Here is a 14,714-nt window from a genome sequence, read left to right as displayed (position 1 = left end):
ATTAGAAATACAACACAGAATTCTTTTATGTTACTGGGTCCTAATACCAAGCAATATTGTTTATCATATACTTAATCCTGTAAGTATTAATTTCGAGGATGTTGCTTAGATCTAGAGATAAATTTTGTTGCAAAGATCGTGTTCTGGCATGGGAAACTAAAACACAAATTACACGTGAAGCCAAAGCATCCATTACTGGCTCAGATAAATGTTAGAAATTCATTTAAGCTGATTATCACTTCTAAAATTCATAATGCCAATCTAATTACTTTCTCTAGAAGAGTTAACTAGGCAGCGTTTAGTGCTTTTCCATCGGCTTATTTAGTTAAGAGTTGCTGTATATCTTTCCTGCGGCATCCCACACTTCTCTCTGAGCTGTCATCAGCCTGTTTAGATCTCTGTGATGGGAGGTAGAGAGATGAGTACTGGTTTCACAGGTTCATAGCTCGCAGGTTTGGTAGGCTCTGCCTTTTCCTCACAAAGTATCTTCAATTCTCCCATCCAGTACTTCATGCTGTGTGACCCTTAATAGGTCTTCCTGCAGCAGAAAAATCACAGTAACAGCAATTGCTTTAAAAGTTTGAAAGTTGTAGAGAGGAAAAATAATTCTCCAGTATTTTCAAACCACACTTGTTCCAAAAGCAAGCTGTTTTGTGAGAGTTACAAAGAGTCATTTAATTGCCATTGAGGGGAAAAATGAAATCCATTGGCAAGTGTTTGTGCTTCTGCTTTAGTGTTTCAGTGTTTCATGCTCCTACCCACTCATTTTGACTATATGCTTTTTTATTTCTTAGCTGTATTGCACAAAAAAACCCTACTTGTCGGAGACAGGCAAAAATTTCATTTGCCAGTTTTCCATACTCTTTTTACTTGGGAGACTCTAAGGATGGGATATTGTTGGAAGTGTGGGGTTACAAGTTCATTACTTTTATAACCCGTGTAAAACAGTTGTCCCTTATGACACTCATAATGCATTTTATCAATTACAGCTCTCATAAAATGTGATTGAAGAAAGAACTAATCTGTGTTGGCACAGATATGTTCAAAGTCTTGCAAGAAGTTGCAAGAAAAAAAGTACAACAATGGAGACTTCTGTGTACAGACAGTACATGTTCTTCTGTGTACAGACAGTAGCACAACACATTGATCCTTAGAACTTCTGGTGTTGTATCATGAATGTTGCATCCCCGTAAATTTTCCAGTTCAAATTTGTCCCTGAATAGTTTTTTTAATGCAGGATCAAGTATCATATCTGCTTCTGCAGGTGACACAAACTTCATGCCATGTACTTAGGGTGATTTGACAGAAATATAATTCTGTGCCTGATCCCAGTTATTAATGTACTGGTGAATGATCTGGTAGCGCACAGATCCAGATGACTGTGGAGCTGCAATATAAACTGGCACCTGAAGAAATGTGCTGCTGCGTGGACACAGAAGGCAGAAGGAGTTAAAGGAAAGAGAAACTACAGGGGTCTCTAGCCACGGTTACCTCCAGCATGAAAAAGGAAATACATGTTTTACCAGTGTCATGTTGATTAAGATGTTCTTGTTTTCCAGCATGTGGATATAGCAGCACTCTTGATCAAATACAATACATGTGTAAATGCAACAGATAAATGGGCGTTCACACCATTGCATGAAGCTGCACAAAAAGGAAGGACACAGCTCTGTGCTCTGCTATTAGCTCATGGAGCAGATCCAACCATGAAGAATCAAGAGGGTCAGACACCATTAGACCTGGCAACAGTAAGTTCATGTTAGCATGGCAACCATAGTCTGCTCTGGAGGATTTGTTCTGCATGTTAAGTTCCTTTCTCTGGTTCCATGACATCGGGGGTCCTCAGCTTTCATTGTGCTGAGGTGGAGAGAGAAGAGCATCTCCAGAATGCCTGTGTGTGATTTTTTTACCCATCAGTCCAGGCATTTTCCTTTGGCTGAGGTCTTAACGTGGCTTGTGATTTAAGGTTTACTTCTGCTTAAGGATTTAATCCTGGGATCAATATCTCGTTTCCAGAAATAAAACTTTATGAAATGTCTCTGATGATGGTCAGTCTGTATACTGTTGATGATCATTTCTTTGAACCTAGGAGGAACACCAGATGGGCCTTTAGAGAAATGGGATCATTTAGAGGATGAGTACACTTAGTGCCTCCACATTACCTCAGTCCTTTTTTTTTTTTTTTTTTTTTGTAACTCCAAAACAACATTCTGAAATTTGTGGGTGGCTGTCAAACTTTTTCTGAAACTGGCATATGTAAACGTTCTTGTTAGTGGTGGCTGCTTGAAAAGCCTAATAAATTTACATGAACATGTTATGTCCCAGGTTAACCAATCTTGATGGAATAGATCATGCATCCAAATTGGGTGCTGTGTCTAGTTACATTGTGAGTATCTTTTAAGGTCATTGATTTATTTATGGAGAGTTCAAGAAATATCCCCCGGAGTAATCTGATCTTTAAAAAACTTGCTTTGTGATGAAGGATATGAAAATTATTCAATTTCTCTGAGGGAAAACAAGGATGTCTTGTTTTGTTCTGTTCTACAAGAACTTGCAAGGGGGAAATTCTAGAAGATGAGGGTCTTTCTTTATTTAGTCAATAAAGGCTAAATTGTTAGCTAAGTTCGTACTTCTCCTGAGCTCATGTCTTTTTTTTTTTCCTATTCTAACACTATGAGATGTGATTTTAGCAAAGGCAGTGGTAGTCTTTCCACTGAAACCTTGTTCCAGTGCAAAGTGCTTCAGCTGAAGTTGAACTTGACAGAGAAATTATGAGAAGGCATTTCCTGGCCTAGGTTCAGAAGGATTTCAGATCAAGTTGCTGTATTGTTCTTCCTGGCTTTAACACCTATAATATCAGTGTCAGAAAGGAAATTAGGTGTACCTTCTTACATATCTTTAAAAAATGGGGAGAACCCAATTCACCTGTGTCTGAGCAGTGAATGAAAATGTTCTTGCAACCATGAATGCCCCTGTAACAACAGTTGGCAGTTTTCTTTCTAATGGGGAAGAGACCAATCAATTAAAACAAATGAAAATGAAAATTATTTCCAGAAATTGGTGGCTTATGATAGTAGGATCTTATGTTGGATGTTCTTTCTGTTTTTCAGGCTGACGATATCCGAGCTTTGCTGATAGATGCGATGCCTCCAGAAGCTTTGCCTACATGCTTCAAGCCTCAAGCTACTGTTGTTAGTGCCTCTGTGATTTCACCAGCATCCACACCGTCCTGCCTCTCTGCTGCCAGCAGTATAGATAACCTCACTGGGCCACTGGCAGAACTAGCCGTAGGAGGGGCATCAAATGCTGGTGATGGAGCAGCAGGAACTGACAGGAAGGAAGGAGAAGGTGCATTTGCTGCTGGACAAGTTTACATTGCTAGAAATACAGTAGTTTAGTATCACAGCAGGCCTTGCTTTATCTGGAAATCATTTCCAATTAGCCAGAAAATGCAACTTGTGCAGCTTGAACTGTTACCTACATTTTTAAGGTGCCTGATGCTCTCTCTGTTTTCACATGCTCTGCTAGGAGCACTGTTGACTGTTCATCTATGTTTGCTGTCAGTGATTAGGTCTGACTACAAAGGCAGATCTGATTAGGTACCCAGATGTTCATTGTTGATTTTATAAAGAAAATCCAATAAGAATTATTTTGATTAAGCAATTATGATTGTGATGGCTGAGGGACTTTGCTAAGACCTTTTAAACTTTCTAATTAGTGTCTGGAATCCATGTTTTAGGTCAGCATCTGGATGCTCACATAGCAAAAATACACCCACCCTTCCTTTCCTTCTCTTAGCAGTATGAACCTGCATTTGTCACAGATGGCTTGTGCTTTTAATAGTTCATTCTGAAGAGGGAACAGTGATGAGCTTTACACAGAGCTTTGACACAGTGGAAGTGGATTGTTTGTTACAGGCATAGACAAATTGTAAAAAGAATCAAGACTATGGAATTTTGAGAGAAAAAAAATCAGTGGTATTGATTATTTTTTTAAGTTGGTTGGTTTGGTTTGGCTGTTTTTAATTCTCATGCATAGGATATAAAGACTCATTTCTTCTCTTGTAGTTTCTGGTCTTGACATGAACATTACCCAGTTCCTAAAAAGCCTGGGTCTTGAACACCTTCGGGACATCTTTGAGACAGAACAGGTAAGTGGCCAGCCTCATCTCTGTTTGCATGTTTAAGAGGTAAACTAACCTAATAAATTTGGGCCACGTTTTCATTTTGTAATTGAAAAAGTGAAAGAAAAAACTGCAACTTCACATCTGCAGAAAAATAAGTATGCCCAAGTTTTCTTTCAGTTTTCTGCAAATGAGTTGCCATATACATTACAGTAAAGTTGAGAAACCTGTGAGAATATCTTCTGTTGTTTGATTCAGGTGTCCAGTGTTTCACTTTCACATACATACATACACTATGACTGCCAATTTGGCTTGTATTCTGAACGTTACATTGGACCTTCTGAACTTCAAACATGATGCGTATAACAAAGGTTAGGTTGGAATGTAACCTGCACTTGTCCTTCAGCAGTCTTGATAGCCAGAAGAACTTTTCACCACCTGTAGTGCTGCATGTGGTATTCTGGTTAGATCTAGGAAACCCTCCAGTTTGACTGGATGCTGAAATAAGAATCTAGTTTGCAAGGGCATAGTCACATTAAAGAATCAGAAACTACGTTTCTATTATGTTTGGACCATTGCATTAACTGGATTTTGCAGGGCTAAGAAGTTTCAAATGGCATTGAGAGGTAGGGAAAAAAACCTGCAATTTATCAATATTTCATAATATAAGAAAGGAGTACAACTCATGTAACAGTTTCTCAACCTTACATTACGTTTTAGAGCAGAAGTACCCGTAATGTATTTGTAGACTCTTTTTATGTACCGTTTCTTAAATTTAAGATGTTACAGTTAAATAAATTTGTTTGCATGGATTCATGATGGAAGTGAAAGGTACAGGTGCAAGAGACTGAATGTGATGATTATTTTTTCCTCTGACCTCTGCTGCTTATCCTTTACTGAGGGATCAGGAAAAAAAAGGTTTGAAATGTAATATATTGCTTACAGAAGTTCCAACTATTTCTGTGAAATATTCTAGGAGATATCTCTCCAAAGTTAAAATATCACATAATTTCTTCCCTTTCTTGTATATGAAGCATAAGCTCTTTAATTTGGAACTGTTTTAATTAAGAAGGAAACCAACCTCAAACCTACCTATACTCTTCTCATATTTCTCATCTTATTATTTTTCACACTTTCCTATTGCCTTGCTGGTTTTGTTATACTTTTGCTTCCTTAACTCCTAACCTGTTTTAAGATTTTCCCTGGCTAATAAGATTTAATAATGCAAATCGGATTCACTATATTCATAATTTTGAAACCATTTAGGTACTCTTGTAAGTTTCTTTGCAGTAAAAACAAGCTCATCTTCTTCAAGCTTATTGTTTTAAGCTGGTTTTTGCAAGCACTGCAGTAACTGCGTGCACTTTTTCACCTTGGCTCTACTTTCCTCCTGATGCTTTCTAGTATTTGGGTTTTTCTGTACTTTTTAATGTTCTGCTGCACATGATGAATGTCTGCAGTGGCTTTTCCACAACGATCCCAGTGGGGTTGTTTTCTGCTCAGTTGGACAGATGTTCAGTGTATCTATTAGTTCCTTGCTTGAGATGCTTTCTTTTGAATTAATGATGTTTGGTTTGTAGTGGACAGAGTTTATACCTGCAATTCAAATTGTGCTAGTAATACAACTTCTTTTGAATCAAGTTCTATTGTTTCCCGTTATTTGCTGAGCTCCCCATTCTAGTTTAATGTGTAATTTCCCAAGTAGATTTCATGCAGTTATCTCCTCCAGTTGAAATATTTCTGGTTTTCATAAAATCATTGCAGTGCACAATTGATTTATAGTGCACAGTACTTTACTTAGCCTTTATCTCCTGTTCTTTCCAAAAACATTTTTTTGGCATCATGTTTTATTACCTTTTTGCTTCCACCAATAATCTCCACGACCTTGGAATTTAAAACCTTGCCAGGTGACTGTAGATGTATTCATGTATTGCAACCAAATGAATAGTTGTATATGTCCTCACAATGTTAATTATTTCCAAAAATAGTGGAGTAGTTGAGCATGATTTAGCATAGATGGCCCACTGGTTTGATACACAGGCAAGTGCAAATGTGTATATAGATACATAGTAATAGCAGACCATAACCAAGTTGATCTGAGAAAGACGTTTATTAGTAAGCTTATAGAATATTAATTTCTGCTTGTGTAGTGAAAATAATGAATTGCACAACGCTGTGAAACTTGAATGCTTCAAAAATACTCCCATATTTGTCCCAGCATTTCCTTGCATCCTCCTTCTACCTAAGTAAAAATGTTTGTGAGAACCTTTTATGAGAACCAACTCTTGTTAATTACTCTAAGAAAAGTAAAAGTTTTGCACAGCTTCACACTGTAGCAGCTGGGTATGGTCCTGTGTTAGGGAGAGGTTTGCCAGAAGGTGGCAGCAATTAGAAGTGAAAAAAACCATTAAACATACATATATATATGTATAAGGTCTTGGTTGCACCATGAATGTGGTACATTTTCTGAAGTGATATGTCTCTAGCCTTGGAAGTTGGACCAGGTTTGGTAAGTGATTTTTGTGGTCTTTGGTCTTTCCAGATAACCCTGGATGTGTTGGCAGACATGGGGCATGAGGAGCTTAAAGAAATTGGGATCAATGCATATGGACACCGCCACAAATTAATAAAAGGTGTGGAGAGACTTCTCGGAGGGCAGCAAGGTAAATATGGCTCTTTTACTGGTTAGTCTAACTGTTGCATACAACAGGCTCCCAGAAGTCACCTTCTCTAAACGCAGACATTGTCACCAGGACTTGAAAGAATCCAGATGTCAGGAAAGTGTATTTGCTGGCAGACTTGGTGGCTCAGTGGGTTGTGACAGGTAAAGAATATACAGGGAAGATAGAGGACCAAGTGATCGTTTGCCTCTCCATGAAATGGACACCCCTGAGGCAGCCTTGGAAGCTGTGCCTGTTTCTCAGGACCCTGTTTCACCCAGGCAGGAGCTATTGGACTGGTTTGCCCTATGTACCTACCAACAGGCCAGTTATATCCTGAAGGGTGGACCTGATGGAGTTTTAGCTGCCCCACACTTGTGAGATGCTTCTGTTGCAAGTGGAAGCAATAAAGGGCAATTATGTCTCGCACACATTTTTCTTCTCTCTTTTAAAGCCTCTGCTGCTAACGAAAGGCCTTTCATCTTCTTGAGGTTGTGCTTCTGCCTTGTGTTTATTTTGCACTTCCTGCTGTGCTAGGATTGTTTAAGAAGAGTAATAATGATAATGGATACAAATAGAGCTGGTATTGATTTTTCCTGTTGATTTTTGCTCCTTTTCATTCCTTCTCTTTGCAGGCACCAATCCTTATTTGACTTTCCACTGTGTGAGTCAGGGGACCATTCTCCTTGACCTTGCTCCTGATGATAAGGAGTATCAGTCCGTAGAAGAGGAGGTAATCCAAGTCCCTTTCTTAATGCTCCAGTGGCTGTATATTTCTCTTTGCATTTATAACCTGTCAGAGCTAAAGTGTGCAATACATTTTGAAAGTGATGAAATAGGCTTTGGTGTGTGAATTGTGTAGATCTGAGATGAAGTTTAGGCCTCTTCATTTGTCTTTTCACATAGAGCAATGATAGAAATTATTTTGCTGTGTCCTGCCAATTTTTTTAATGAGTGGTCTGTTCGCTCACTTAGTGTTATTACAATTTGTTGTCATTGTGTTTTGAATGTTGTCTCATAGGAAGAATTTCCACAGCTTTCCCTAGATAGGTGGACCTGCAAAAATCAAAAGCTATATATAAAGACCAAGATATCAAGACCTTACAATTCTCTGGGCATTTTCTGTGCTCAAGCTATTTCTGCAAGTGATCCAGCTTGTTTTCTCTTGTCTCAGTGGCTTGGTTAATCAGTAACCCAGATAAACAGCTCTTGGATAATTGAGAATTGACTGCAATTTTGCCTCCCACACACACATGCTCTTTTATTTAAGTAAACTACAAGCAGATACCATTTTGAAAGCAAAAATTGTAACAGAAAAGAGACTTCCTGAAGAATTGTATTTGGAAGAAACTCCATTTTACTGTGCATTTGCTATTTGTGTCATGTTCCTACACTATAGCACAGTCTTTTTTAAAGTCTAGATATTTAGTATTGATGCCAGTTAAGCCAGGAATACTTTTTATTAGTAACTTCATAAACTGGAGTTTGTGCAGATCTTTTTTATAAACTTTTCCGACAGAAAGGGTCACTTGTGTGCCATAGTAAATTGGGTTGTTTATTTGAACTGTTGCTAAATATTGTTGCTGTAGCTATAAATACCTCTGGAAAAGGCACAATGAAACCATTAAAATTCTCAGGATCTGCTAACAACATAGGAAAATTTACTGTACAGGCATTTTCCTATCACTAAGAAATGCAAACTAAACTCATTAAAATCACATTTGTTATTACTACAAAGTGATCCTTTTGTATATTCATTTTCAAAGATTGGGTTTTTTTAATCTAAGGCAGATTTTCTAGTTGTATACAATTTGGATAGCAAGTGCCATTATTCTCCTTTTTCCTATGTAGATTTTTATTACAAGATTGGATAATTGCATCATCAAACTTCTCTACTATGGAACAGGATAGCATGTTGGGTGCTTGAGAAGTTAAGGTGTACCTCAGTTTAAAACTGTCAGGTTTTTTTACACCTTTTAATTAATTTTCAGTCAACATTGCCCATTGTTGTTGTCAGTGATACTCTGAGACACTGCATGGACACTTTGCCGTGCTAGCAAACTTTTGTGCTGAACATTCAGGTGTGGTTTTTTATGTAGATGCAAAGTACAATCCGGGAGCATCGGGATGGTGGAAATGCTGGTGGTATCTTCAATAGGTACAATGTCATCAGGGTAAGTTTCAAAACCTCTTAAATTTATGGCATAGGTTATGTTAGTGTCTATGCCAGCAGGCAGAATTGGTTTAATGGATCATCCTTTTATAATTAAAGTTCTTTGTTGAAATACTCATGAAGAGAGTTAAAGCAGTTGCTAAATGCTAAAAATAGACTAAATGTGCGCTCTGCACATCAAATGAGGGAGAGTCCACTTGGGCTCTTAAAGGAATATGAAGAACTGATGTTGAAGACAGATGGTGAAGAATCTGACTTTTTCACAATCTTATTAAATTTTAGAGGTCTATAACTTCTGTATTTGACTTTGCAACTCAGATCTGTTTTTTTCTCAGTGCAGTCTTTTCTTATCAATTTAAAGAAGATTTTGGGGGGGGGTGAGGATGTATGAAAGGAGGATCATGACTTTTAATAAATGTTTCTATCTCCCTATACAATCTTCCCTCTTGACACCTTCTTCTTTGCTTTTGCTAACTAGAAAAATATGTTTTACAAGCCTTGGTATTTCATAAAACAGAGTGTTGTCTTTCTGAGAGAAAGTACAGTTTCTGATTGCTTTTTGGGGGGAGAAGGAAATACAGGAAATTAGAACAGAATTTGGTTTCTGAGCTCCAGGAAACCCATGGTGCCTATCTGTTTGAAAAAGAAACCTGTGTGGATCCTTTGCAACTTCATCCAGTAGATCATACATCCCAAAGTAAACTTTGTTTTCCATCCCACTCCCAGCCAAAGGTAAAGTCCTTTAGAGAAACCACAGTAGTATGAGCGTGTGGCTAAAACAATACCTCAAGATAGATTAAACAGTACATCTCCTTATTTTTTCCTCAAAAGTTGTTTCTTTTCATAAAAAATAAACCTAAACTAGACAGCAAGTTTCAAAAAGCTAGACCAGATTGGTCAACAGAGCTCAAAGCAGAGAGGGAAGGAGATTCAGACAGTTTCTAGCTCTTTATGGTGTTGCAGGCCTCGAGAGAAGAAACCTGAAAGTTGTCCTTAAACCTGGCAACTTAAGCTGCAATTTCACACTGGTTTTAACCATTCGTAAGTGGTGCTACAGAGTTGTTTGAAAGACTTCAGCCTTGCATGCAGAACAGACTAGGGGTTTCTTTGTACCCTTTTCATGCCTTGCCCTCAGTTTCCCTGTCGAATTTATGTGAACTCTGTGAAACTATATTCCATTTCAATTCCAATTCAAGTATGGTTGGACTTACTGTACCCCTGCAGATTCAAAAGGTAGTGAACAAGAAGTTGCGGGAGAGATTCTGTCACAGACAGAAGGAGGTCTCAGAGGAGAATCATAACCATCACAACGAGCGCATGTTGTTTCACGGTAAGGAAGTAGTGTCTCTTTGTACGTGTTGGAATTTAACAGAAAAACCTAAACCCTACAAGGACCCACAGGCAATAGTAATGTTGCTGCGTCACCATCCTCCACAAATAACTGTATATCTACACTTGAAAGGCAGAGGGTGCATTGGGGTGGGGGAGTATGGTTACTGCAATTCAAAAAGCTACACTAGATAAAAAATACTTTTTGTTGTTGTTGTTATTTTAAGAAAAAGGAAGGATTTTTGCTAAGCTGTATCTTAGTCATTTCCAGTAAAGCTGCTGGGTGGATGTTACATTGCTGTGAGAAAAAGATGGTATCTTCTGAATGAGGAGAGCATTACACAGTAGAAACGTTTTACCCTGGTGCTGATTCAGGCAAGCATCAGGGAAAGGAATCAAAACCGGCCACGAGTTTCAGCAAGATTTCTTTAGAAGTGCCTACAAATGACAGTTGCCTGAAGGTCCTTCTGCCCTAGATTCTTCTATGATTCTGTATAGGAAATTGGTTTTGGGTATGGTTGTCTTAACATCTTGCCCCATCTTAACCAGTACTGACTGCTGGAGAAGGTGTGCACTGACAAGATAAATTGCATTGAAATGTGAGTAGGGGGAAAGCCTTTTAATGAGATCTGTGAAATGAGTAAGATATGAGTCACACGTGGGATTTTGGTATATAATGATAAATCCCACACATCACTGCATCCTGCTGGGTATCGCCCCCTTCCAGCTGACTGAGCATGCTTTCTGGTATTTAATGGTCTATTTGAGGCAGATAAACTCCTCTTGACATAGAGTCCTGTATTACTATAAAACTTAAAAAGTATATATCTTTTTGTGTCATTCTCTTCTAGGGTCTCCTTTTATAAATGCTATCATTCACAAAGGATTTGATGAAAGGCATGCATACATTGGAGGAATGTTTGGAGCTGGAATTTACTTTGCCGAAAACTCCTCAAAAAGCAACCAATATGTGTATGGAATAGGGGGAGGAACAGGCTGTCCCACACACAAAGACAGGTCCTGTTATATCTGCCACAGGTATGAGTCCAGCAGAGCTCCCCATATGTAATTCTGTCTGTCCTGGTTTTTACAATCCTGGCACAGGATGACTTGTAGGGAAAAAATGGCCTCTTGAGCTTGGTCATGCCAGGAAAAATGCAGTTTTCCATTTGTCAAGCTGAACAAAAAAGGATATAAATGCAGCGAGTCCCACAGGAAGGTCAAAAATTACATCTAAGCATGCAGTGAGTATAAATCAAAATGAACTGTGGTCAGGAAAGAGGCTTGAAACAGCAAGTTTGAAAATGAAGAGTCAGGGGAAAACAGCAATTAAACTCCAGGCACTTTCAGAACAAAACTGCAGTGCCAAGTGGTGGTCAGCAATACAGTGTTGTACTGTGGGTCAGATAATTTTGGAGGTAGCGAGCAGGACTTAATCACAGCTTTGTTTGGTCCTGGAGTAGATCAGTGTGTTTCTCGCACTTTGACACCTGTCCATACCCTGCTGATAGAAACACGGAGAGTTTCATCTTCTTTCAACAGCTTTATATAAAGTGAACTAGAACAGACCTCTATGTGAGGGCTAAACAAAGTGCGTGTTTTCTCTTCTGTGTGTCATGAAAGATTTCTTGGGACAGGTTTTATACCATCTTAGAACTGGTTTCTAAAAGTGTTTCTCTAAAAAGCCTTGAGAAATTAATAGTAATGAAATAAACACAAAAGACTGAAATTGTTCTGGAAGCATACAACCCCTAGTAAGATATTTGAAAAAATATGTTTTCTTTTTTCCTTTTAGACAAATGCTGTTCTGTAGGGTGACCCTTGGAAAATCCTTTCTTCAGTTCAGCACAATGAAAATGGCTCATGCCCCTCCAGGGCACCATTCTGTTATCGGCAGACCAAGCGTGAATGGACTTGCATACGCTGAATACGTTATCTACAGGGGAGAACAGGTATGTAAGTTAGCAAGGACTGGGCTTATGAGGGACAGAGATTGAACTGAAGAGGAGATGTGACTGATTTCTAGACCAAGTGTGCTGTGATTAGGTCATTGGTTAGATTTTTAATTTTTTCTTCATTTAAATGTGGAAATAAACTGTATCTAGCCAGCAAACGCTAGATACATCCACTGAACTGCTCTGATTTATAACATGCAGAATTCCCTGATTTCTCCTGTGGAGCACTGCTAGAGCCTATTAAGAATTGTAGTTTCTCTCAGTAGGCTCTCCTTCTCCCATTCCATTTCACTGCATTACTGCAGTATCACGATCACACGCATTTCTGGGGCTCTTGTACATCTTAAGGATTCTGGGGTTTTTACCTCTGTATTCCCAGCAGTGACAGAGACTACCCTTACATGGCAGCTGGAGTAGCACAGCAATCTTCAGAAGCTGATATTTAATCTAAATAACTCAACTAGACCCTGGCTCTAGAAAAGTGCTTTGCTTAGTGTATTGGGTAGCTCTGAGACCACTGAATAGCCACAAGTTTGGGGAGCCTGATGACATGCATCCCAGGGTCCTGAGGGAGTTGGCTGATGTTGTTGCCAAGCCACTCTCCATCATATTTGAAAAGTCATGGCCACCAGGCAAGGAAGCGAGCGACTGGCAAAAGGGAAACATCACTCCTATTTTAAAAAGAAAAGAAAAGTAGACCTGGGAAACTACAGACAAGTGAGTCTCACCCCTGTGCCTGTGAAGATCATGGAACATATCCTCATGGGAGTAGTGCTAAGGCACATACAAGGCAAGGAGCTGATCCAAGACAGCCAGCAGAGCGTCAGTAAGCGCAGATCATGCCCGACCAATCTAGTGACCTTCCATGATGGAGTGACTGCAGTGGTTGACAAGGGAAGATGGACCGATGTCATCTACTTGTCCTGTCCCACATGACAACCTTATCTCCAAATTTGAAAGGTGGACTATTCTGTGGATAAGGATTTGGCAGGATGGTTGTAATCAGTGGCTCTATGTCCAGGTGGAGCTAATGATGAGAGGTGTCCTTCAGGGCTCTGTCTTGGGACCGGTGCTCTTTAATATCTGTCATTGACATAGACAGTGAGATCAAGTGCACCCTCAGCGAGTTTGCAGATAACATGAAGTTGAGCTGTGCGGTTCACACAACAGAAGGACAGGACGCCATCCAGAGGGACCTGGACATGTTTGAAAAGTGGGCCCACAAAAATTTCATGAGGTTCAACAAGGCTAAGTGCAAGGTGCTGCACTTGGCAGTTGCAGGGCAATCCCAGATATGAGTGCAGACTGAGAGATACCCTCTCTGAGTGCAGCCCTGCGGAGAAGGACATGAATGATCTGGTGACGAAAAGCTGTACATGAGCCAAAAAAGTATGCTTGCATCCCAGAAAACCAACCACATCCTGGGGTGCATCAAAAGAGTCAAGGGCCAGCAGGTAAAGAGAGGTGATTCTCTTCCTGTACTCTGCCCTTGTGAGATCTTACCTGGAGTGCTGTGTCCAGCTCTGGAGTCCTCAGCGCAGGAAGTGGGTCAAGAGGAGGGCTGCAAAGATGATCAGAGGGATGGAGCACCTCCCCTGTGAGGAAAGGCTGAAGGGCATTGGGATTGTTCAACCTGGAGAAGGCTGCAAGGGGACTTCCAGTAAAGGGAAATTATAAAAAAGAGAGAGAACAACTTTTTATACAGGTACAGTGACAGAACGTGAAGGAACAGTTTTAAACTAAAGGAGGGGATTTATATTAGATGTTAGCAAGAAATTCTTTACTCAAAAGGGTAGGGAGGCCCTAGAACAGCTTGTCCAGAGAAGCTGTGGATGCTCCACTCCTGGAAGTATATAAGGCTAGGCCACAGGGGCTTTGAACAAACTAGGCTAGTGGAAGGTGTCCCTGCCCATGACGGGGGGGTTGGAACTAGATGATCTTTAAAGTTCCCTTCCACTCAAACCATTCTATGATTGTGTGATAAGATATTATATAATCTTAAGTTCAGGTTCAAAGGAACCTTTGGGAGGCCTCCCTGGCCAGCCATTTGTCCACACTGAATCCAGGCCAGATTGTTGAGAGCTTTCTTTGACCAGGCAGGTCTTGGAGGCCTCAGCAAATACTGTTTCACAGCCTCCTACAGCAGCTTGTTCCGTTGATTACTTATCCTCACAGTAAAATAATATGTTCTTTGTATGAAATAGAAATCTTCCCTGTCTTAATTAACCTCATTCTTGGGCGGTGCATCTCAGAAAATCTGTTTTCTCCATTTCATATGTAATAGAAGACTGCCTTGAGGTCCCACAAAGCCTTCTCTTTTCTGAACTGAACAAGCCCATCTCCCTCAGCCTCTTCTATCCTGTGTTCTCTCCCCCTGACCATCTTATTGGTCCTTTGCTGAACTTGTCTCCAGCTTGTTGGCATCTTTCTTGTATTGGAGGGCCCAAAAGTTGTATGCAGTTTTCTAGATGTGG

At 39.7% G+C, this 14,714-nt stretch overlaps 1 protein-coding gene across 1 annotated transcript in view; it reads left to right on the top strand.

Annotated features, from left to right (window-relative positions):
* Positions 1-14,714, top strand: part of LOC114065772 (poly [ADP-ribose] polymerase tankyrase-1) — a 102,992-nt gene that overhangs the window by 85,143 nt on the left and 3,135 nt on the right. Inside the window, exons 16-24 of the mRNA XM_027899918.1 lie at positions 1,560-1,748; positions 3,111-3,348; positions 4,068-4,150; positions 6,666-6,786; positions 7,419-7,516; positions 8,883-8,957; positions 10,181-10,286; positions 11,137-11,323; positions 12,081-12,237. Coding sequence (XP_027755719.1) covers positions 1,560-1,748; positions 3,111-3,348; positions 4,068-4,150; positions 6,666-6,786; positions 7,419-7,516; positions 8,883-8,957; positions 10,181-10,286; positions 11,137-11,323; positions 12,081-12,237 — 1,254 coding nt within the window. The remainder of the gene's footprint in view (positions 1-1,559; positions 1,749-3,110; positions 3,349-4,067; positions 4,151-6,665; positions 6,787-7,418; positions 7,517-8,882; positions 8,958-10,180; positions 10,287-11,136; positions 11,324-12,080; positions 12,238-14,714) is intronic.

This window comes from Empidonax traillii, unplaced genomic scaffold (genome assembly GCF_003031625.1).
Source record: "Empidonax traillii isolate 1590-97213 ecotype Southwest subspecies unplaced genomic scaffold, ASM303162v1 scaffold695:size336133, whole genome shotgun sequence".
NCBI lineage: Eukaryota > Metazoa > Chordata > Aves > Passeriformes > Tyrannidae > Empidonax > Empidonax traillii.
The sequence above is the reverse complement of the archived record's forward strand: the minus strand, read 5'-3'. Positions and strand labels throughout refer to the sequence as shown.